A 22,648-nucleotide genomic window follows, 5' to 3' on the forward strand; every position below is an offset into this window, starting at 1 on the left:
TAGTGTGTGACAGCAGAGGGTGAAGGTTAGGGATAGTGGAGTGCAGGGTTAGGAGTAGTGGGGTGCAGGGTTAGGGGTAGTACTAGTCCTGTGCCAAGCCGGTCCATGGAAGCTGGCTGTGACGATGGAGAAGAAACAGAGGAGGAGGACAGCACTGCAGAAGATGAGTAATTAAGGACTAATTAAGCTAATTGGAAACTTTCAGTAGCTTAATTAGTCATTAGGGGGACTGTCCAAAGGGGCCTAGAGCAGGTGCAAACAATTTTTCCTTAAAATATTAAAGATTTTTGGTAAACTCGTATCTAACTCCCACCAAATTGAATATGCCTCAGACTGTAGCAGACCATGCAGCACATTCAAAGCGAACAGAGAGTACACTTATCAATGGGTTCAACTGGAGTAGATCAGTTTGGGGTCTGGTTACTTACTGCCATCAGGGGGGCTGCTGGCCAACAGCTCAGGGATAGGACCACCACTTTTTTCTGCTAAGTCAATAGCCATCTGAATATCTTCACTCCACTTCTCCATTTCAGCCCGAGAACTAGGAAGGAAATACCCCAGAGAAACAGTTTACAATCATTCAGTCATTTAAAATGTTGGTCGATGCTCCAACATTTTAAATGGCTGCAAACAGACAGTTTGTTTATCATGTAACAGGCTTTTCCATTTTATTCTAATGGATTAAAATAAGATTTACATTTTTTGGTTTTTTTTATTTTTTTAGCTTCTTGTTTTAAATGCTTTTATTTCTACTTTCCATGTAAAGGAAAGCTCTAATGCTACAGAAACTATTGTAAATGCTCTCTGGGTCAAATGAGACCCAGAAGCTTAACCCACTATAAAGCTGGGTACACACTATACAATATATTGTATGACGCAGATTGGAACTAAATATCATACACATCGTACAGTGTACACACACGATTTGTCGTTCACAACAGTAGTGCACAATGCAATGGACAGTGCGGTGCAATTACAGACGGCATGTAACTATACATTTCGCCATTGTGCAGTGTGTATGGCGGGCACAGTGTATCATCGCATCATCGGTGTGTCGCACATTGCATAGTGTGTACCCAGGTTATGGATCTATCAGGATGTCACCTAAATATGCAAATTACATGGAAGACACACAGGGGTTTATGTATCAGTGAAAAGTGTGGAGAAGTGAACCAGTGGAGAAGTTGACCATAGCAACCAATCAGCTTTGAAGTAGCATTTATCAAGTACAGTCTATAACATAATAGGTAGGAGCTGATTGGCTGCTATGGGAAACTTCTCCACTGGTCCACTTCATGCTATTCACTGCTTGATACATAAACCCCACAGAGCTCTATGTTTGAATGTTATATGGCGCGATCTAAACACCAAAAACCGAATCAAACTATGAATTCCAAACAGTAGAACATAGCTCTATGCTTGTTGGTGATTAGAACGTTCATACAGTACATTTTAAGTGGTCAGGAAGTAGTTAAAACTTTTGAAAATCTCTTTTTAAATTCACTCTTTATGGGAAAGAAAATATTCTTTCCCATAAAGAATATTTTGAGAAGTTACAGTAAATAAATGAACATAATATAGCGCCCTGTGACATTAATCATCTTGATGTAAATTATATAGTGTCATACTCAGAACAAACAGAATGCTAGATGAGATGGTAATTTATTATAAAACAAGCAAGACATGTCTATGGGAACATTTATAACCTACAGCAATGGGTCTCAAACCCTTTACACAGGACCTGTAACAGTTCACAAAGTCATTACTAACTTCATCATATTTTAAAAAGATCCTCAGGTGGTCTGGAAAACATGAACTGTTTTGGGACTTGAAAAAAAGAGTTTGATAAACACAGCCCTACAGCATCTAGCACAAAATAAAACGTGCCATGTTCAGGCTCGGAGTTACATTTTCTGCCATGCCCTGGGTCATTACTGCTTTTCCACCCAACAAGCCCATTCCTCCAGGTCTGTACCTCTCTTTGGTCCAAGTTCCCACAAAATAACGTCTTTAAATACAAGTAACTAGAAATAATTCAGACTAATGGCAACCATACGCAAATAGTAAATTATTTATAAATACAAAATAATGATGTTAAAGAGAGAAGAGAGTTGTCCTTGTGCCCCTGCCTGAGCACATGTAGCCTTTCTGCAAATGCAGACAAGTCCGTGTACCTTGAATTTCAGTACCTACCTGGCTGCAACAACTATAGCCTGGTTCTGACTCCTTAAAGTAAGGCAGTGGGAGACTCCCCATTCATCATCACTTTCTTCTACCTAAGTGCAAGAAAGAAAAAAAACAGCATATACTGTATGTTGTATCCACTGCTTAGAAAACAGAGAATAAACTTCATCACGTTCACCAGACAGCATGTAAGAGACTGTAATTAGTCACACAAATGTAAGTTATAGTTTCTAAGACTATCAATGGCTATGACAATGCTGACTATTTACCAATACAACAAAAGACATTTCTGTTTAGATGACAGTACTCCCAGTCAGCAGGAGGAGAGGACGACTCACCGTCATGTTGAACAGTGGCAGCTGTCCATGCACTTTAAACTGATTAGATGAGGTCAGTCCTCTACTTGTGTACAGCAACACATCATTAAACTGCAAGACAGAGGGTGCACCGTTATCTCTCCTTACATTCAGCAATGCTGCCAGTTATACAGTATATGGTTACAGGGAAGGTGGGAAAGCCAGACAATGTGCAAAGTGCCTGAAGCTTTTAGGCAAAGTAGGAGATGAAGAAATCGCTACCTAGTTTCTGCTTCTTCAGTACCAACAAATTCAAAATAATACAGTGAGTGTGTTATAGTTTTAAACAACACCCCAAAAATGTAAACAAGAGTTTTAGATCTAACAGATCCAGTGGCAGACTGGAGCATGCAGGGCCCATAGGGGAACGCAATAATAGAGGCCCACAAAGGGGTGTGGTCAGTCACTGGAGGGGGATATTTTATAGTCTTCTATTTTTATATACTAAAAATAGAATAGTATAAAACTCTCTCTCTCTATTAATGGAAGAGGTCAGTGATTTACTCCTGTGCATGGCAGTCAGTTATGTGGGTAAGGACGATTGTGGTGGGTATCGGGGGTCCTGTAGGCAGTGCAGTGTTTGGTATGGAGGGGCCAGGTGGATAGTACAAACAGCAGAGGGATCATGTTTGGTAGCGAGGGGTCAGGGGGTAGTGCAGATAAGATAGTGGTGAGTATAGAGAGGTCAGGGGGTAGTGCAGAGAGATAGTGTTTGGTAAGGAGGGGTCAGGGAGGTAGTGCAGATAGGTAGTGGTGAGTATGGAGGGGTCAGGGGGTAGTGCAGAGAGATAGTGTTTGGTAAGGAGGGGTCAGGGGGGTAGTGCAGATAGGTAGTGGTGAGTAAGGAGGGGTCAGGGAGGTAGTGGTAAGCATGGAGGAGTCAGAGAAGGTAGTCGTGAGTCGCTCAGTAACCCTTGCAATGCTGGTCAGTTATGGGTAAATGAGACCACTACACATGTAGTGACATTATGCCATAGTGTATCGCATTTACTTTATAGCACACTATAGCGCCCCCCACATTATGCCACACTGTAGTACCCACACATTAAACCACACTGTAGTGCCCGCACATTAAACCACTGTAGTGCCCGCACATTATGCCGCATGTAGTGCCCGCACATTATGCCGCATGTAGTGCCCGCACATTATGCCGCATGTAGTGCCCGCACATTATGCCGCATGTAGTGCCCGCACATTATGCCGCATGTAGTGCATGCACATGTCAACTGTAATACCCACATTATGCCACACTTTAGTGCCCACACATTATGCAACCTGTAGAGCCCACATTATGCAACCTGTAGTGCCCACATTATTCCACCTGTAGTGCCCACATAATTCCACCTGTAGTGCCCACATTATTCCACCTGTAGTGCCCACATTATTCCACCTGTAGTGCCCACACATTATGCTGCCTGTAGTGCCCACACATTATGCTACACTTTAGTGCCAACACAATGCCACATGTAGTGCCCACACATTATGCCACATGTAGTGCCCCCCACATTATGCTGCACTATAGTGCCCACACAGTGTACTCACCAGAAGCCACAGCAGCCTCGAGGCTCAGACAGCCGGCAGAGCAGCAATCACAGACTCGCAATGAGTCAAGCTCATGAGGCTGCGCTGCTGCTGGGCCAGAGGAGCAAGTGATGGGCTCATCCAATTAGAGCTCAGCACATGCTCCTCTGAACCCTCTGCAGAGATTCCTGGGATGTATTACCCAGTAGTGCACTGCAGTGCTGAGTCTAAATGCACTGTGCTCCAATCCACTGCGTGTAGCTGCCGGCCGAGACAGTCAAAGCCTTGATGACTGCCCGGCAAGCAGCTGCACTGCACAGTAGGCCATGTCCTCCCGCGATAGAGGGCGTAACTACATATCACTAGGGATTTCACAGAAATCCCGGCGGCCCAGTCCGAGCCTGAACAGATCGAAGTTTATTACAGATAAACTTCTATTATGTTTTATGTAAGGTAAATGGTGATACAGGTTGAGTCTCCCATATCCAACATGCTTGGGACCAGGGGTATTTTGGATATCGGAATATTCCGTAATTTGGAATATATGCATACCATAATGAGATATCTTGGGAAAGGGACCCAAATGTAAACACAGAAAGCATTTATGTGTTATATACACCTTATACACACAGCCTGCAGGTAATATTATACAATATTTTCAATCATTTTCTGGCTCAAACAAAGTTTGTGTACATACCTGAAATTCATTTAGGTTTCATATACAACTTATACACAAAGCCTGAAGGTGATTTTATACAATATTTTTAATGATGTTGTGCCTTAAACAAAGTTTGTGCACATTGAACCATTAAAAAGCAAAGGTTTCACTATCTCAGTCATGCTAAAAAATATTCCATATTTTGGAATATTTGTATATGGGAGACTAAACCGGTATTGCATTTACAACCACCACAACAAAACAAAATTGCACCATATTTAGTTTCAAACACCTCAACAAAAACAATTACACTATTTTTACCAAAAAAATAAAATAATAAAACAAGTTTTAGAAATGCCAAACACCAATTTTTGTAGCCAGTGGTGCCAAGAAGGGGAACTGGGTAGGAATAACCCAGATTCAGAGTCTCCGTAAGGGATTGCAGGGAGCAGACACTCCCTCGTTAAGGTGTGGCCACGCCCTCTAATGATGAAGCCACACCTCCAGGAGTGGGCAACACAGCTTTGTTATACAGATAACTGGCTAGAGAGTGCACAGGGTGTGCACGTGCCAACACTACAACACCCGGGCCCACCAGGGCTCTCAGCAGCCTTGTTTGCACTCTAACACTGTGTTTTGTCTTGTGAGATGCAGTTTTTTGATGATTTACAAAGTCACTTGTTACAACAAGGGAGGTTAAGTGACATTCTTTCCCACTTTGCCTAACATACTGTACATCAGACATGCCGACATTCTGGCCGCCCCTTCCGGGAGGAGGGCAGCCAGACTGGCAAATCGGGGGGCGTGGCCGAGTGTTGTGGGCAGATCGGGGGCGTGGCCACACACTAGTGTCATTTGGCCCCGCCCCCGCTACACAATGCCGATAATCCCGGCATTGTGAAGCAGGGGGCGGGGCCAAAATGATGCGATTCGGCATGAATCACATCACAGCCCCCCGCTTCCTGGGGATTCTCACTGATCGCAGAATGGGGGACAGGAGGGGTCGGCAGCTTGCGGGAGACTTGCCTGCCTTCCCGGGAGGCCGGGAGCGGCACCCGATTTTCGGGAGGCTCTCAACCAACTCGGGAGGGTAGGAAAGTATGCTGTACATTAGGCTTTTCTAACAATTCCTAGGCAAAGTAGGTAATGAACATCATTTCCTACTATACCCAACACATTTGTGCACAATGCCCGATTTCCCACTTTGCCTGTAACATACAGTATACAAATGTTATGTAGTGTCCATGAATCTATACAGTGCATTAAATAAGGAAGTGATTTGTTTAATGATGGGAATCAAATTCATGGTAAAAGGAACATGCACCCATATACACACACACACACACATATATATATATATATATATATATATATAATATTTATACACACGCACACATATATATACACACACAGTATCACACTGTACATATATTAATCATAGATAATTTTGCTTACCAAGAAAAACATACGCTGCTGCAGGCCTTTCCCAGATAACTTACTTAAACTTCCAAGCCTGATGAACTCCTAGAATAGAATATAAATAATTTGTTACAGATATGTTCAGTAAATACTTTATGTAGGATTAAGGTCACTTTGCGTAAACTTGTTACTATTAGTGTGGTTGGAAGTTGATTTCATATCTAGTAACCATGGCCCTCATTCAGAGCCACTCGCTAATTGCGGTCGTTCGTTCTAAAACAAGGGGTGGCTATTCAAATGAACCGTTCGCTGTTTGCGGTCTGTTCACGCCTCTATGTCTGAACGAGCGAGCAAAACTTGCGTTAGTTTTTTGGAAAAATACGCCCCCTGGCCGCTCGCATCCTACGTCATGTCCGCTATTTATTAGATTAATCGAGTACATCGACAAGGGTATGAACTGCTCGCTATTCTTGTGGTTGGTGTTTGCTACCACAATTTTGCGAGCAGTTCTGACTCTAAAATAACCCAGTGACGTGGTCAATGACGCTGCTGTTTTAAATATGCACACCCATAAAACGCCCGTTTTGACCTTTAAGCACGCCTGCGTTCTGATTTCCACTCCCCATTTTCAAGCACCTTCCCCTGTTACCACCCACATACGCCTCTTTCTGTCACTCAAAATAGCAGGCATTCGCTATTTTGCGAGCACATGAATTTCGGCCGCACTGACTGGTTAGCGCATGCGTATAACGATCCGTACGCATGCGCAGTTGGGCTAACATCGCTCGGAACGAACAAGCGGCCGCTTACGAGCGACTCTGAATCAGGCCCCATGTTCTGATCTAATTTACCAAAATGTCTGACAGAGATCCAGTTGAATTTGATCAGATCTTTACTATGCCTCATGACTGTTTGGGGCCACAGACGCTATGATATCGGACCAATTGCTTTATACAGCAGGTGATATCACAGCATGTGTGACCAGCATTAGATACTAATGTTTGCAGTCACTGTGTTTCCTTACTGCCAATATCTGCACTATTGTAAATAGAGAAGAAAAGGCTCATCCACACACCTGGATTACATACATGGAAGTGACCATAAGAAACAATTGTTTGCATCATTCTCGCAGGGGTTACTTTTATGCTGCACATTTCATTGTTGCCTGGATACATAGCACAATGTGTTCCAAGTATTTCTCTTGTGTGGATGAGCCAATGTAAAAGCAGATAGAGTTTTAAGAACATAGAAGGAGCTGGTTACTGCAAAAAGCAATGCGTGGAGTGGAACTAGATGAATAAGCTGTAGCTGGACAGCGTCTCCTGCAGCTGAGATTCCACAAATAGAATTAGAATGATAGAATTGTGCTATCACCATAGCAGAAATAATGCCAATCAGGATACATATAAAATTAAAATATTTAAACACACATAAACATTGAAAAATACAGTTACTATAAAAACTTTGGCCCAAAAATATGGTATTCATTTTATACGTATCCTGATTGATATTATTTCTGCTACGGTGATACTTTATTACTAGCTCAGTTCTATCATTATAGTGCTATTGGAATAACTGCAGCTTCTTATTTATAAATTAATATAAATTCAATTGTATTTATCTCTATTAATATAGACGAGACGTCTCTTATTACACATTTCTTATCCAGCGTCTGAGAATTTGTTTGTGGAGAGATCACAAATGGCATTCTGCAAGGAAATCTATGGGAAAGTTTTTTAAAAAATGAAATCATTATCTTAGTTATATATAGAAAACTGTGGCCGTGCAGGGCTGATATAATCTGCATACACAATGGCAGCAGGCAGGTGGCACAATCAGCTGATTGCTGCTCTTACCCTTCCTGGTATCATCAGATTGTCAATGCCCGTCAGATCCTTCCGAAGCTCCTGCAGTTTCTGAAAATTCTCCATCTTTATCATTGTCCCGTGGTGTTGGGCCACCATTTCTGAGATCTCTGCCAGAGCCGCTGGAGATAAGAGAGTCAGGATATTTGTCATCTGTAATGCTCTATGCGTTTTCACACTAACCATTTTGTAAATACAGATTTTACAGAGAGGTAATTCTAGTACTCATTGCAGAGCCTACTTCATTTCAAATGGCCAAAGAGAGACACATCCAAAATAGTGTAAGCAGACATATCCGTGGCAGTTAATATAACAATACAATGTATCAGTGATATTAATATGTGTAAACTCCTGTTAAATAATATATGTATAATCGTTAGGAAAATGTGTATTGGAGCGCACATTCTATTGTAAATTATTCCTGGTATTTGGAGATCCAAGACCTGGGCCTGCACCGTGTGCCCATAAATGATCACGCAACAGATTATATAATACTTACTGTACACTATAACTTACTATACTGTACACACCTACAAGGCAGTGAAACTCCCTAATACATAATGGTCAATAAAGTAGATATGTCCTCTATGTATCCTCAGGCAGTGATGTACTGCCCTACAATTACAGAGACGGGAATACAGTGACAGTAGTGCTCTTATTTCTAGACTCAAGACAGTAAATTGGCTTCAAGCATCACATGGGCCAAAAATACAGCCTGTGTCCTTACTATAGACCCTGAAGTAATTTTCGGTATCAACAGATCACTAATTTTAGGGCCACTAATTCCACGTTCACTTTGAGTAAATGTATAGTATTTCATATTACCCTTACAGCCTTTTATCAATATCTTGTGGACATGTCTCTCCTTCAATAACAGAGGACCTGTACACAGTGGAAGCATCCATATGTGTGCTCTCATATTCATGAGTAGGCAGCCTATCAATTTACTAGGAACAATTGCCTCATGAATACAAATTAGGTCTCTAATCAGACTTCATGAATATGTATTAGCACGTGCTTTAGTGATGTCACTAGTTCCTAGTATATGGATAGGCTGCATACTGGGTGAGCTCACAAAATGGATTCCACTGAGTATAGGTTTCAGGTCCACTTTAATAATAAACCCTAATTCTTGTACTTTTAAATATTCTGAATGTGTATGTGCGTGGTCACATTGGGTTGAAGTTAGCCTAAACATTACTAGGAATTTATTTGAAGGTGAGCACTTGTGTGCAACATAAACGCGCTATATTGCCCATATTTTATATCAATAACACGAGTCACAAATGTAAAAACAATATGTTCCAATTGATTGATATATATTAGTGCATATATTATTTCACTGGGACCACAATGGTGCAGAGAATACTTGTCCAGAAGCGATCCAATACTTTTATTTGATTGGAGGTCAAGTAGATGTGTCCGGTTAATATAATAAGGTTATTGCCATCCAAATAGTTTTCTGGAGATACATATATATTAGAGTGTGCTTTGTCCCTACCATTCTCTTGAAACAAACTAAAGATACACACACTTGTGTCACATCATGAAATGCGTAACAGTCAATGACAGTAAGGTATTCAAGGTAATGTATTGACTTAAATATAACAAATATAGTATTTAATACTAGGATGTACTTATAGACAGGCTAGTGTAAATATCCTTTTCCAAAAATAAATACCAGCCTTTTATGTTTCTGTCCATAGTTATCATTATAGCAAGCAGACTAGAAGCATCTTACCTCGAGTGTCTCGGAAATCCACGTGATTTGGAGAGTAGTGCTTGCAAAGCCTCTCCATGATTTGTTTGTAGTGCATGAGTCTGTGCAAAGGCTGAAGGAGGAACATGTTCAGAGGCAGGTAGCAGACCTTCTCCTGCTCAAAGTCCCTGCACAAAATATCCAGCTTGCGGGAGGTTTTAATTGCCTTCTCAAGCTCCATCAACAGCTCAGAGTGCTTCTGAAGGTTACATGTGAATTGCTGCAAAGAAAAAATAAAAAGTTTTAGTTAGGAAAATCATCATTATATTCAAAATTAATCGGAGCTGGAAATATAAAACTCTACTTTGATGGTTTATTGGCAAAATCTGAAAAATCACAGGATCACTGAGCCATGTGGCTACAAATATGGATCGCCAAACGGCATCAGATTCCCTGTTTTCCACTCAAGCTCATCAAGCAGATCTCACTTCCAGAAACACACAGGACGGTAGAAGTCCCTTTTCAACTGGATTTACCAATACGCCTATGCAGGTATATTTGTAAACTTGCGAATTTATGGTCTAATTTGGTTCCCCTGTCCTTATGTAATCTTGTTGTGTACTCTATCCCCTATGTCAGGGGTGGGGAACCTTTTTTCTGTTGAGGGCCATTTTGATATACTAACATATTATTTGCGGGCCTGGTGCAGGTCACGCCCCCTCTGTGTGATGTCACACAGGGCTGGGACCACAATCACCGGTGAATACAGCAATGCCCGGAGCATCCTCAGAGCTGTAAGGGCAGCGGTAGGATGCTTCAGAAGGTCACAAGGACGCTCCAGGTGGCACTGATGCATAGATTCTGGCTGCAGTGTGCAATTCTAGGCACCCTGCTATCGAGATGAGGCTAGCAGAAAAAAGCTCAGAGGGTCAGACCAAATGATTCCAGGGGCCTTATATGGCCCTTGGGCCTGAGGTTCCCCATCCCTGCCCTATGTACACACTACAGATGTATTGTGTAAGAGAGAATTAAATAATTAAAAGATAATTAAATAATAGTAACTTTGACAGGTACATTTTCTGGCATTGCGGTTGCCAAGGACACACAGACTTCAAATGCCAAATATCTCCTCTGATATGACAAGGTTTGTGTCCAGCATCACTTTTACTCAGATTTCTCATTCAATAGAAAGTTACCTGAAAGAAATCTAACCTAGCGTCAATACTGATCTAATCTTTGAAGGAGCTAACCATAACGTTAAATGGTATTACCGTCAGTAATAAAAAGTAGCTAATAATCAAACAAAATTCATATTGAATTTTTCTTTCAAAATTGCTTACTTCTTTTGTTTAGATTCAATTATCAAGCTATAATATGGAACTCTTCACCTAAAAGTAATCATTTCTTAGCCAATGAGTAATATGATTAAAAGTGATGTGGCTGTTTAATTAGGATCAGAAAGTGTTTTGCTGTTTACTAATGCGATTGTACATGAATGCACATGTTCATTCGGAAACTAGAAAAACATTTCTGTATGTAAATATGAATAAGGTCAATATGTAATAATTAATCCTGTTGTATGAGTTTTCGTAGGCCAATGAAGCTTTATTTCATTTTAATTGCTACTTCCCGTGGAATCTTCTACCCGCACAGTTTAGAATCAAAATCACCATCAATGTTTTAGGTCATTAAAGGTAGAGACCCAGGTCTACTAATTGCTGGGTACTCACTGGCCGATATATTGGCCGATCAATTCATTGGCCAATATATCATGCCCCCGTTGGCCAGTGTGTACAAACGATATGTCTGAACGACGTAGTTCGCAGACATATCGCATTGGCTGTGCTGCACAGCCGATGAACAGCAAGTCCATCAGCAAGTGTGTACGGCCGATCGCCCGTATACACACAGCGGCAGCCGTGTGGAGGGGGGCGGGAAACGCCCCCTACCCGCTGCACCATGCAGATGATGGTCGTTCAGTGTGTATGAACGACCATTATCTACAGATATATCTGCAGATCACTCGATCTGCAGATATATCGCTATAGTGCGTACTCACCTTAAGAAAAGGGTTTAGCACCCACCACAATTCTCTTGTTCCACCCAGGTTCCTACACCGCCATCTAGAACTGCTTCTCCCAGGGGGATGCGGTCAGGATCCCAGCGGGCGCTCCCGACGCCTATCATTAGCCCCACTAAATCCCGACACCCGAAGGTAAGCCGGGTGTCTTAGCGTCTAGCCGCGGGAGAGGGGGGTGGGGTTAGCTTTAGGGCCCCCCGGGGGACTTAGGGCTAGAATAGGGAAAGGGGGGGTTAGCATTAGGCGGCACTAAGGGGGGGGGGGGGTTAGGGAGGGTTAGAGTACTTACCTGCTACAGTTGGGATTTTGACCCGTTGGGCTGCCGCTGCCGGTATTTGATCCATATACCGATTCCCTCCCTGGCTCCTACCACTGACACATGGAACCCACTTACTTCTGAGTATGCTGCAACACCTCCTGGTCGGTGTCGGCTAATTCCCCACTGGTCACTCACTATGGATAAGTCTGCACTGCGTAGCTGGCAGAGGGCTTGAGACATTGGACACAACACAAAACAGGCAGAGAACAGACTAGCGTTTTATGCTATTCTGGTTGTCAAAGGATGCGAGTAGATGCTAGCATATTGAATCAAGTAGATGTTTATTGCTCAGATTATGTCTTTACAAAGATAGTTACTCCCAGCATGATACAGAAGTACACTCCTCTGAAGATAATCAGAGGATATATATTTTCAGAGCTCACAGGGCCTTTTTTTATTCAGTTCCAACACAGTACTGCAGGGGGTAAACCCGCCAATCAAGCTATGTACATGCGCTGTGCATGTACATTTAGTTTGGACATGTAATATTGTCCCTAATGAACAGTGGGGAATGGTTGCTCCTTCCATGACTGGGACAAAATACAACCATTTTCTATATTTTAATATACATTTCTATGGCAACTAGAGATGGTAGAACCTTGAAAATGCACCCCTCAGTTCCACAGTATGACAGAACATGGGGTTCACTTGATTTTCCACTAGCCAGCACTAGACTTTACTTGCCAGGGCTTGTGGAACCATAGATGAGAGACCAGCAGAGTGTGTGGGGTAGGGGATTTCCTCACCATGATTCCAACCAGTCATACTACAATTGGCATCAGAGCTGGGTTCCCTAGGAGGGTCGGGTTTGCAAACACTCACAGGCTCACCCCCTCCAAGGTATACCAAACCGTAGTGCCAATAGAACTAGGGCTCATCCCAGACCCACGTAGGGGCAGTTGCTGCGTAAATAATAACAAGAATTATTATTAATTTTTTTTTTTTTTACATTTTGTCCATGGTGAACTACAGGTACCAGAATTGTCGGGTTCCAGAAAATGGCAGTCAGGGTATGGCAGCATTGGAGGAGCACAAGTGCCTTAAAGCCCTGGCACTCAAGCTCATTGGCACATGTAGTGTGCCAGGGAAAAATTTAAACACACAGACACCAGTTTAATTTACAAAAATAAAAAATTTAATAAGTAAAACCACCTTACACCCCTTGTAAATATCCATGTTTTATTACATACTAACCTCATTAGGATTTCAGAATATTCTTCTGTTAAATTCAAGTGTTAAATAAGAAAAAAAGAAAAGAAAAATGGTAACAAAATAAATAAACGTGACTGGACTGCAAGCAGTCTCCTGCACCACTGGGGATAAAATGTTGGGAACTACTTCCTATTCTTAGCACTAGACTTTCTCATGGTCTTGACCTAAAGAAAACATCTAAATGTTGTGGGTTTTTCCCTCAGTGTTACTAAAGTGAAAGTACTGGATAGCTTTATACGGAATGCCCGGCGGTTGGAATCCCGGCAGAGGAGGAAATCCCAATCATCAAAGGTAAGTATATACTAACCTATTTATACCCCCTAACCCTCCCTTAGGGGAGCATAACCCTAACCTTTCCCCCCAGTGCCTAAACCTAACCATCTCCCCCGCCGCCTAAACCTAAGTGCCCCGGGGGGGGGGGTGCCTAACCCTAAGTCCCCCCGGGGGTGTGTAACGCTAACCCCCCTTCCTCTAGCCTAAACCTAACCTCCTGGGGAGGTGCCTAACCCCAAGTCCCCCCCGGGAACCCTAAACCTAACCCTCTCCCCCCGTGGCTATCCGCGCTCGGCGTCCCTTCGATCGGATGCCGGGCGTCGGGCTCCCGGCGTATGTCCAATGACAGGCGTCAGCATATCGACGCCTGGCTTTAGACCCTTGCCGGGAAATGACAGTCGGGAAGCTGGCTGTAGGGATTAGGTCCGCCGGCTTCCCGACTGCATACCCTTTTTACTGTCCAGGCTGCACAGAGCACTATTCTACCCTCACCCAGACCAGAGTTATCATAGGTACAATGTTTGTTTAAAAAATAATAAGATAAACCCTTGGAAAAGTAGAGGCTGTGCTTTTATAAACGTCATCTGTAATCCAGTCAGCCTAGATAACAATTTACAAATCTTATCATGTCACCAATATTTTACTTGCTTTTTCCTTCAGCTTACATTGCATTACACCTGGGTAAAAACCTCCAAGAGAATTTGAACATTCTAGTAGTGTTATATTAGGCTTATGTTAAAAAGGTCTTGATTGAAGATCACATTCTATCATCTGCACTAAACCTATTCAAACACTGGAATCACTGGGTAGAACAACCCATTGTTGTAAATGACCAGACTACAGATTTCCAACCACTTGAGATAAGATGAAGCAAACAGACATGAGGTTATAGGGGACAGACCCACAAAGTGCTTCAGATAACATAACTATGAAAGCAATAAACCACAATGTGATACCACACAATGTATATTAAGAGTATTTACCCCAGAATCTCTCACTCAATAACTGGTATTTTAATTATTACTTCTCCTTGATCTCTCTTAAGTAAAGGTCACTGAAAACCCTTTGATGATTTTACTCCTTTGGGCCTTTTTAATTAATCAAGATAGGTGCAATCACTTTGTTTGTAAAACCTAAGATGCAGTGATGTACACATTACATTCACAAAGTTTTTGTTTATAGTTGAATTGTCCGCATATTGCTTAATACAAACTTTCTTAAATCATGGCGGCTTACAGTATCAGCATTCCTTTCATGTACCACTAGGCCAAAAGTGTCTAATTGATATACTGTATTCAGCAAAAATGATTACATTAAGTATATTGTCTTTAGTTATGTGGTGGTGCACACAGTTGTACTTTAGTTTGTCAGCATATTCTGTGATTGGCAGCCACCAGGACTGGTTTAGCCTATTACATTGACCATAAATAATTTGATTTGGTACTGGCCACCAACCCATGGCGCCCTGCTTGGGAACCACTGGCATAGTGTGTGAATGAATTCCCAAAAAGTTGTTTTACTAAATAAAAAAAAAAGTTCCCAGACCAGGACAATTAGTAATTGTGAAACCATTGAAGGATTTTATTGTGAAGTTCGTACAGCAGCTTCTGCAATATTTTTCTTTTCATTATTTTGTTTTCTGCAGTTTGGTTTTATGTCAGACATAAGCTGGTGTGTTGTGAAGTCACAGTTGAACAATCTGATCAGCGAATGCTCAGATCATTGTCCAGTCAGCACAGAAGATAGTATTTGCAGGTCAGGTATATCACTAGTATCTAGAGAACAGTTTGGCTGCATTCCTATATACTGTATGTTGGTTAGGACACATCTGAAGTCTCCACCACAAGGTGTCTTACTACTGTCATTTGCTAATTGAGAGTCACACAGAAAATGATACATTGAGGACTAGGGGCAGCAATAATATTGATTATATTACGCTATAGTTAGCTGTTGTGTATTGCACATGCTCTGTTACTTGTAGCGGTTGAGTAGTGCACTTTTGCACTGTTACTGTTATTTTACAATGTTACCCCCTTGTATGGAGCTGCTGACTCTTTGGGGCACCAAATAAAACATAATAATAATAATCCCATATAATAAACTGTGCAATATTTGTTTTTCTAACACAACCATCACCAAGGGCCAATAATATTGTATTTTATACAACTTATAGAATAGACAATGTGCAGTTACACTTAAATATATTTAAAGACTTGTCAGTGAATTGATCTGCAACTTCCATTATATTTGCTTTTATTAGTGGGAGTAAAATGGAAGTATAGACATATTTTACCATTTAAACGGCATATTCCAAAGTACCTTTAACCCCTGAATGTTCTTCAGCATCACATCGCCAATTTTCTGATTATCAACTTTCATATGCGAATTGGACCTTCCTTCCCTGGCAGAACACAGAGCAAAATTACTAAGTAATAAACCGTATATTATTAAATAATATTTATTATAGTCCCATGAAAAAATATATATTTTTTGTTTGCTTCTAAAATAAATCCCTCTTTCGGGACACATGGTGGTGTGTGTTGCTCCTCAGGTTGCTTTATTTCATGGACCTGTCAATATCATACACTATCACACATTCAATTTAACAGAGCTTGAAAAAATATTTGGTTTTCATGAAAAGGGGATGGGAGAATTTTCCTTCCTAATCATACAAACCAAATGATTGAGCCTACAGGTTGGTACAGAGTGAAATAGCTTACAGTAGATAACAATGTAACATTACACCTGTCAGACATGTAGACATTTACATAGGAAAGTTTTTACACTATAAAATATAATATAATTGTATATATTATAAAATAAAATACTGAACATACCATTAGTAAAGCCACAAGACCGTTATATTGGATAGAATTGTATTTTAGGATTAATGAATTGTTGCTAGGTGGTGCAGAAGATGAACCCACTGTGTTAGAAAAGCAATCTCATGTATTTACACTACATTTTATTTATCTATAAATGCTAAAAAAGAGTATCTTTCTGTATATAATCATTATTTGCACATCTGGATCTATATGCATGGAAATTAATCAGACATGCAATATCTACATGGTTGTAACCACAAAAAAAAAAAAAAAGAGATTTCCTAAAGAAACTGGATTTGAGCTGTAATTATATAATTATGCTCATCAATGGGATACTTTATCTTTGAACAATCTTTGTTTTTAAATTGATGTTCACACAAAATGACCATTAAATCAATCATCAATGGAGCATTGCAGAACCAGCATACATGTTGCCCCTTAGTGGAATGTAACTTTAAATAAAGGTATCCTTATCTATAACCCAGCTCACATAGTTTTCTGTCAAAATCCCACCATAAGAAGTCATTTGTTAGATTGCTATTTGGAACAATACTAGGACAAATACAAGCAGAAGCAAACTTGTCTCACCATAGAGTAAGTCTCTGATCAACTTCCTTTAGGAAATTGGAGTGGAACTTGTGTAAGGGGTCAAAGTTAGAGAAAATTAGATTTTTGAGGGGTTCTGGCATTGAGTCATCTTTGTTCACTGCATTCTGGAACCACTATAAGAGAGAGGAAGACAACTTCTTCACATACTGCTGACAAAGTAAAACACATACACTGAGCGCTTGCTGATACATAAAATGTTGGGAATTGCTAACACACACACAGTAGAGTAATGTTAAGCAAGTTGCAGTAGGAGTATGACTGAGGGCACCAGCCCTCAGCCACATTTGCAGATGGCTGAGGGCTGGTGCAAATACACACCGCTTCCGATTGGCTGATTCACCACAGGTGCTTTCTACATTACTCATGCATATACTCTATATATTATCCTGTCAGTAAATCTTAGCAAGGTTTTAAGAGTTACACTTGCTATATTTGAGAGGATTTTTTTATTCAAACCCATCAACTGTTTATTTTGCCATCTAAACAATGTCAACAAATTGAGAACATCAGCATGTTTATAATGTCCACATTAAACATGGTCAAAATGCTGACATTATTTATGTCTACATTATGAACATGTTAGGGTTAGGTTGTGGTTATGGTAAAATAGGACTGTCAGCGCTCCCACTGTCCACATTCATAGTGTTGCATTTGTGTACATATCAACAGCGTGAATGTCAACGCGCTGACCATTTTGACAAGCTACAAATGTCCTGTTTTTTTTATTTCTCAAAGATTAAAAAACAAAACATCATCCCCACCATTAAAAGTGCCTCTCTGGGATTTGATACAGGATTGTAAGTAGGTTCATATAAATATACAGATATGTGACAACAGTGGGGCAACATAAGCTAGTCCCTGGTCCACTCAGACCTCACACTGATCTGCCAGGATGCACCATACTTTTGGGTGAAACGCCGCCCAATTTTGTGTAAGCACCGCCATAAATTCTGGTCTGCGAATCAGGACAGTCGGCAGGTAATGCAATCTCCTGAAGAACAAATTTGCAGTGTTATAAGACAGAAAAATAATTTACCACTGTAATGACTTCGAGGTCTTTAAGATAGGTGCACTCTGTAGATGAAACCTCCTTTGCAATAAAGTAGGCTTTGTCTGTGGGAAATTTCTGCCAAACAAAAGGTATAACAGAGTAAGTAAATCTATGGAATATGAGAGAAGAATGTATTTCATCTACATTATGAAGGTTTTGTTAGTCTTTCATTACATAATGTAAGTTTCCACAAACCTAATAGTACAGCAACTGCTTTCATGCTTGTGCAGTTTTCAGACAATCATTATGTGATTTTCTCCACAAAATATAAGCCGTGAATTCACTGACTGCAGATGTGCTTGAACATTAACGGTCACAGAATTAAGAAAAAAAATAAGACATTGATCTTGTTTAAATGCTATAATACAGAAGAACCGATATGGTACTCATCCGAAATGAAGTCTTCAGTATGCATATGTTTAAGTTACTAGCACTACACTATAATATATTCTATGAGGCACTTTGCTTACGTAAAAAGCTTAATTAAATGTATCAACCACAAACGGTTTGCTTTACTTCTGCTGCTATGATTAGATTACACAACAAGAGATGAGATTACACAACAAAAGTGCGGCATGAGAAAACAGTGTTGGCTGTTTTGTATTATAGTTTCACGCTTTTCCACACAGAACACCCAAGAATACTGTAAACAGATAAACACGCTTGTGCATGCTGTTCAATAACAATACTAAATTGCTTGTGCGGATACGTTCACACACCTCAAACAAACGTTCATAAAATAGGGAATGCATCATCTGTTGATACTTTGCATCAGCATTTTTACTAATTTATGTTACTCTATGGGACTACTTATTAGTCTGCAGCCATATGCCAGTCTTATCTGTACTTATCCACAAAAACATATATTAAATTTGGTAATATATGTGAAGCCGAAAATATTGTCAATTTCTGGTTAAAAACTGGCACCTCTGCCTTAATATTGCTGTATTAATGCTCTTATTCGGCGGTGTTCCCCAAGAGTCAGAGGAATACCATGAACACAAAGAAGAAAAGAAGTCTCTTTGTTTTGGGGCACTCTTATGCTGGTATATCCAGTATAAGCATATCTACCAGCATAAGAGTGCCCCCAGACAAGGAGTCTTTTCTTCTTTTTGTTCACATAAGTAATGTTCCAATTTTTCGACCTAAATTGTCAACTATTTTGTCCACTGTGGTCTCATACATGGAGGTACAAATGACCCTGAACTAGTACTTAGGGAGCCTGGGACTGCTTAGTAAGTGCACTGTGTAATCTCGTCTGCCAATGAGCTTACACATAAGGCAATAAGGTCTTCATCAACAGCTCTGATTATTTTAGGTGGTCACACTTTAAGCCAAACAGACTGACTAAATGCTCATGTGTGTTGCCAGACTAAAAGTTCTCTAGCACAATGTTTCAAACGGCCATTACATATAAAATAAAGAGAGAATTGAAAAAATATTTCAGAAATATGATTATCAAGTTTAAACATTTTAAAACAATTGTATAATGGTGCATACACAGTGTCAGATTTTTCTTCAGATTTGACGCTAACGATTTAAAAAAAATCTGAAGAAAAATCTGACATATCTGTCAGATGAACGATTTGAACGATGCGCGTTCCCGATGGTCAGATAACGATATCTGACATCTGATGTGTTTGCAGTCAGACTTGGACGATTTCCATTCATTTTAATGCAGTCAAAAATCGCTCAAATCTTTGGTAAAATCGTTCATCTGACAGCTCTGACAAATCTGGCCGTGTGTATGCTCCATAACTGTGTGTGGGCAGATTGAATTATCCAAATCAAAACAGTCTCTTTTCTGTGCATGATCAGAATATATCACATTATATCACATTATATCAGGGATGGGGAACCTCGGGCCCGGCCCCCGGAATCATTTGGTCTGGCCCTCTGAGCTTTTTTCCTCATCTGGTTAGCAGGGTGCCTAGAATTGCACACTTCAGCCAGAATCTATGCAGCACACTTCAGATGGTGACACTGCTGCCCTTACAGCTTCCCGGAGCATCCTCAGGATGCACCGAGCATTGCTGTAATCACCGGCAATTGTGCCCCTGCCCCTGTATGACATCACACGGAGGGGGCTTGGCCTGCACCGGGCCCGCAAATAATGTTATATATATCAAAATGGCCCTCGGCAGAAAAAAGGTTCCCCACCCCTGAGTTAAATCATTGTCAGTGTGTACAAATTGTTAAATTAATCACAAAAATAAATAGAAATGGACCTTTTTACGACTATCTTCCTCATCATCAGTTCTGATGCAGATTGGCTCATTCACAAATGGACTAATCAGTGGAGAAGAAGGCTTTCCATCTGGGCTTAAGTTTGGCGATAGAGAAGAGTTTAGTACAGTTGTTCCTCCTTGAGAATTGATAGATAGTTCTGAAAGGTGTGGGCTACCTGTTAAAGAACCTATAAAGAAAAAAAAAAATCAGTATAGCATTTTCTTCCAAACAAAAGAACATAAAAGCCTAAATATCAGACTGAACCACAAACACACTGGTGAAAATGTACTGAACTATGATATACCGGAAAGCTTGGTTGCAAGAGATAAAGTGATTATGCGATACTCAAGTAGGATAATATTTTAATTAAACCAATAATGCAAAGAATAAGAAAGACTAAGATTTGTTTCTCTCAAAGAGAAAGCTCCATAAATGATCATGGCATAGTACATCCTCACCAGTGTGCCAGAATGACTATCAAGGGCTGCTTTTAGCAGTTTGGGAGCAGTGGCTTTTACAATCTGGGCAATAGGTAGTATGTACTATACAATAGAAATGAAGCTGGTGATAAACTACTGAATGGACATTTGCTAGAAAGGATCTAAACAGAGGCCTTCTAATATACAAAACTCCATAGCATTTCACACAGATGACAGGGGCTTAGTGAACTACATTACCAGTACTACACACAATAGACGTTGTATACCTTTTGCCGTCATTCCATTCATGCTCCATAGAATGCCTGTGACAGAAATCCTAGTACAGCTAGTCTACACTCAGTGAAGAGAAATGTCCAGATAAGCATAGATGGTAAATTATTGGCACATGATGTGTTTGTAAAGATAAATTGGAAACATGAATGCCCGGAAAACCTGATCCGGTAGTGCCTGGCAAGATGTTGGCATTCACTTGTCAGGTCTTCATATTTTGTGGATTTTAGGAGGTTTGGGAACAATAGATCTTTAAAGAATGCAGTTTCTATAACTGACAGCTGCAAATATCCTCAACACTTTGCAAGGGTTCTTATTGACTAAGCATGACTGGGTTCCAATAGTTGTTTGCAACAGGTAATCAGTTACAACGCTGTGAAGGATCATGCAACTTCATTAAGCGTGCTGTAACATGTTGTCGTACGCAAAATTTAAATAATAAATAATTTTCCCAGATATGGGTTTTGTTTTAAACCCATATTTAGGAAAATTATGCATTATTTTAATTTATTTTATTTAAAACAAACTGTCACATTGAAAAATAATCTTATTTTACAGTGCTTAAAACTGGCCATACATACATTTCAGATGATATCAGCAAAGATGACAAAAACGAGTGTATGGTATCAACAGATTGATAAGATCATTACAGATCATACACATGTACTGTAGCTGGGTGCAAAATGGTCTACTATGTGCCTATGGGTGTGGGTACACTAGGCCCCAGTGCGATGCCACTGGTCGGCCAGATCTGTGACTACCTATGAATGTTGCAAAAACGGAAAATTATCCTGTTGCTCGCGAGTTGTTTTTTTAATCTGTAAGAAAGAACTAACCATAGTAGAGAGTCATAACAACGATTTAGGGGTCTATTCAATTACTTATTGTATCGTTGGGCCCGCAGATTTTTGTTCTCAACCCCGTAGGGCTGAATACAAAAATCCACGAGTCCAGGACGAGATTGGGCACTGTTCACTTCTGAACAGTTATCAGGTACCATTGTAAACATAAATATTCTGTTCTCGATGGAGTGGGAACATGCTTTATACGTTTCGGGAAGGACAGACCTGGAACAGTGTACTGCTAACAGTAGTGAAGCAATCATGCTCATTGTCTTGGCTTATTCATTGTAATTTGCACTGCTTGTCCCACACCAGATGGCAGTTATTTCAAGGGGGTTGTATTGTGCAGTATGCCTATGAACTAAACTTGCAGACTGCAAAAAAAAGATTAAAAAATATACTCATGCTGGGTTACGTGGCACAAACACATGGCCATGTACAGTTCTACAACTACAACACAATATTAAACTCACACTTCTTAAAGAAATGACACAAAAAGGTGCCAATTTTATTGATGCTAGAGAACAATATTACACAGTGAAATGCCTTGAAAGGAGTATAAGTGTATCACAAGTACTGTATTTAAATCAAACTATCCTACTTGTGTAAATATATAAAATTCTGTCTGCAAGAAACACGTTCTATGCACGGATCTGTACATGAAAAGGGCATATATGTGTCTGACAAAACTGGTGCTATGGAACCATAATGAGAGAACAGACGAGCACCAACATTTTCACAGACAAGACTGTTAGGCCACAGTGTGAGAGAATGTTACACCTTTTCAAGTCTAAGG

At 40.4% G+C, this 22,648-nt stretch overlaps 1 protein-coding gene across 2 annotated transcripts in view; it reads right to left on the bottom strand.

The window, feature by feature from the left end:
* The window catches only part of FARP1 (FERM, ARH/RhoGEF and pleckstrin domain protein 1), a 223,484-nt gene that overhangs the window by 16,876 nt on the left and 183,960 nt on the right, over nt 1–22,648 (bottom strand). For both annotated transcript variants that reach the window (XM_088458803.1, XM_088458801.1), the window contains exons 14-23: nt 20,300–20,487; nt 18,057–18,146; nt 17,000–17,133; nt 15,906–15,987; nt 9,745–9,982; nt 7,995–8,125; nt 6,175–6,243; nt 2,523–2,612; nt 2,194–2,276; nt 429–541 (exon numbers count right to left, since the gene is read on the bottom strand). In XM_088458803.1, the coding sequence (XP_088314929.1) occupies nt 429–541; nt 2,194–2,276; nt 2,523–2,612; nt 6,175–6,243; nt 7,995–8,125; nt 9,745–9,982; nt 15,906–15,987; nt 17,000–17,133; nt 18,057–18,146; nt 20,300–20,487 (1,218 nt within the window). The remainder of the gene's footprint in view (nt 1–428; nt 542–2,193; nt 2,277–2,522; nt 2,613–6,174; nt 6,244–7,994; nt 8,126–9,744; nt 9,983–15,905; nt 15,988–16,999; nt 17,134–18,056; nt 18,147–20,299; nt 20,488–22,648) is intronic.

Source organism: Taudactylus pleione, unplaced genomic scaffold (genome assembly GCF_031769625.1).
Source record: "Taudactylus pleione unplaced genomic scaffold, aTauple2 ptg000041l, whole genome shotgun sequence".
NCBI lineage: Eukaryota > Metazoa > Chordata > Amphibia > Anura > Myobatrachidae > Taudactylus > Taudactylus pleione.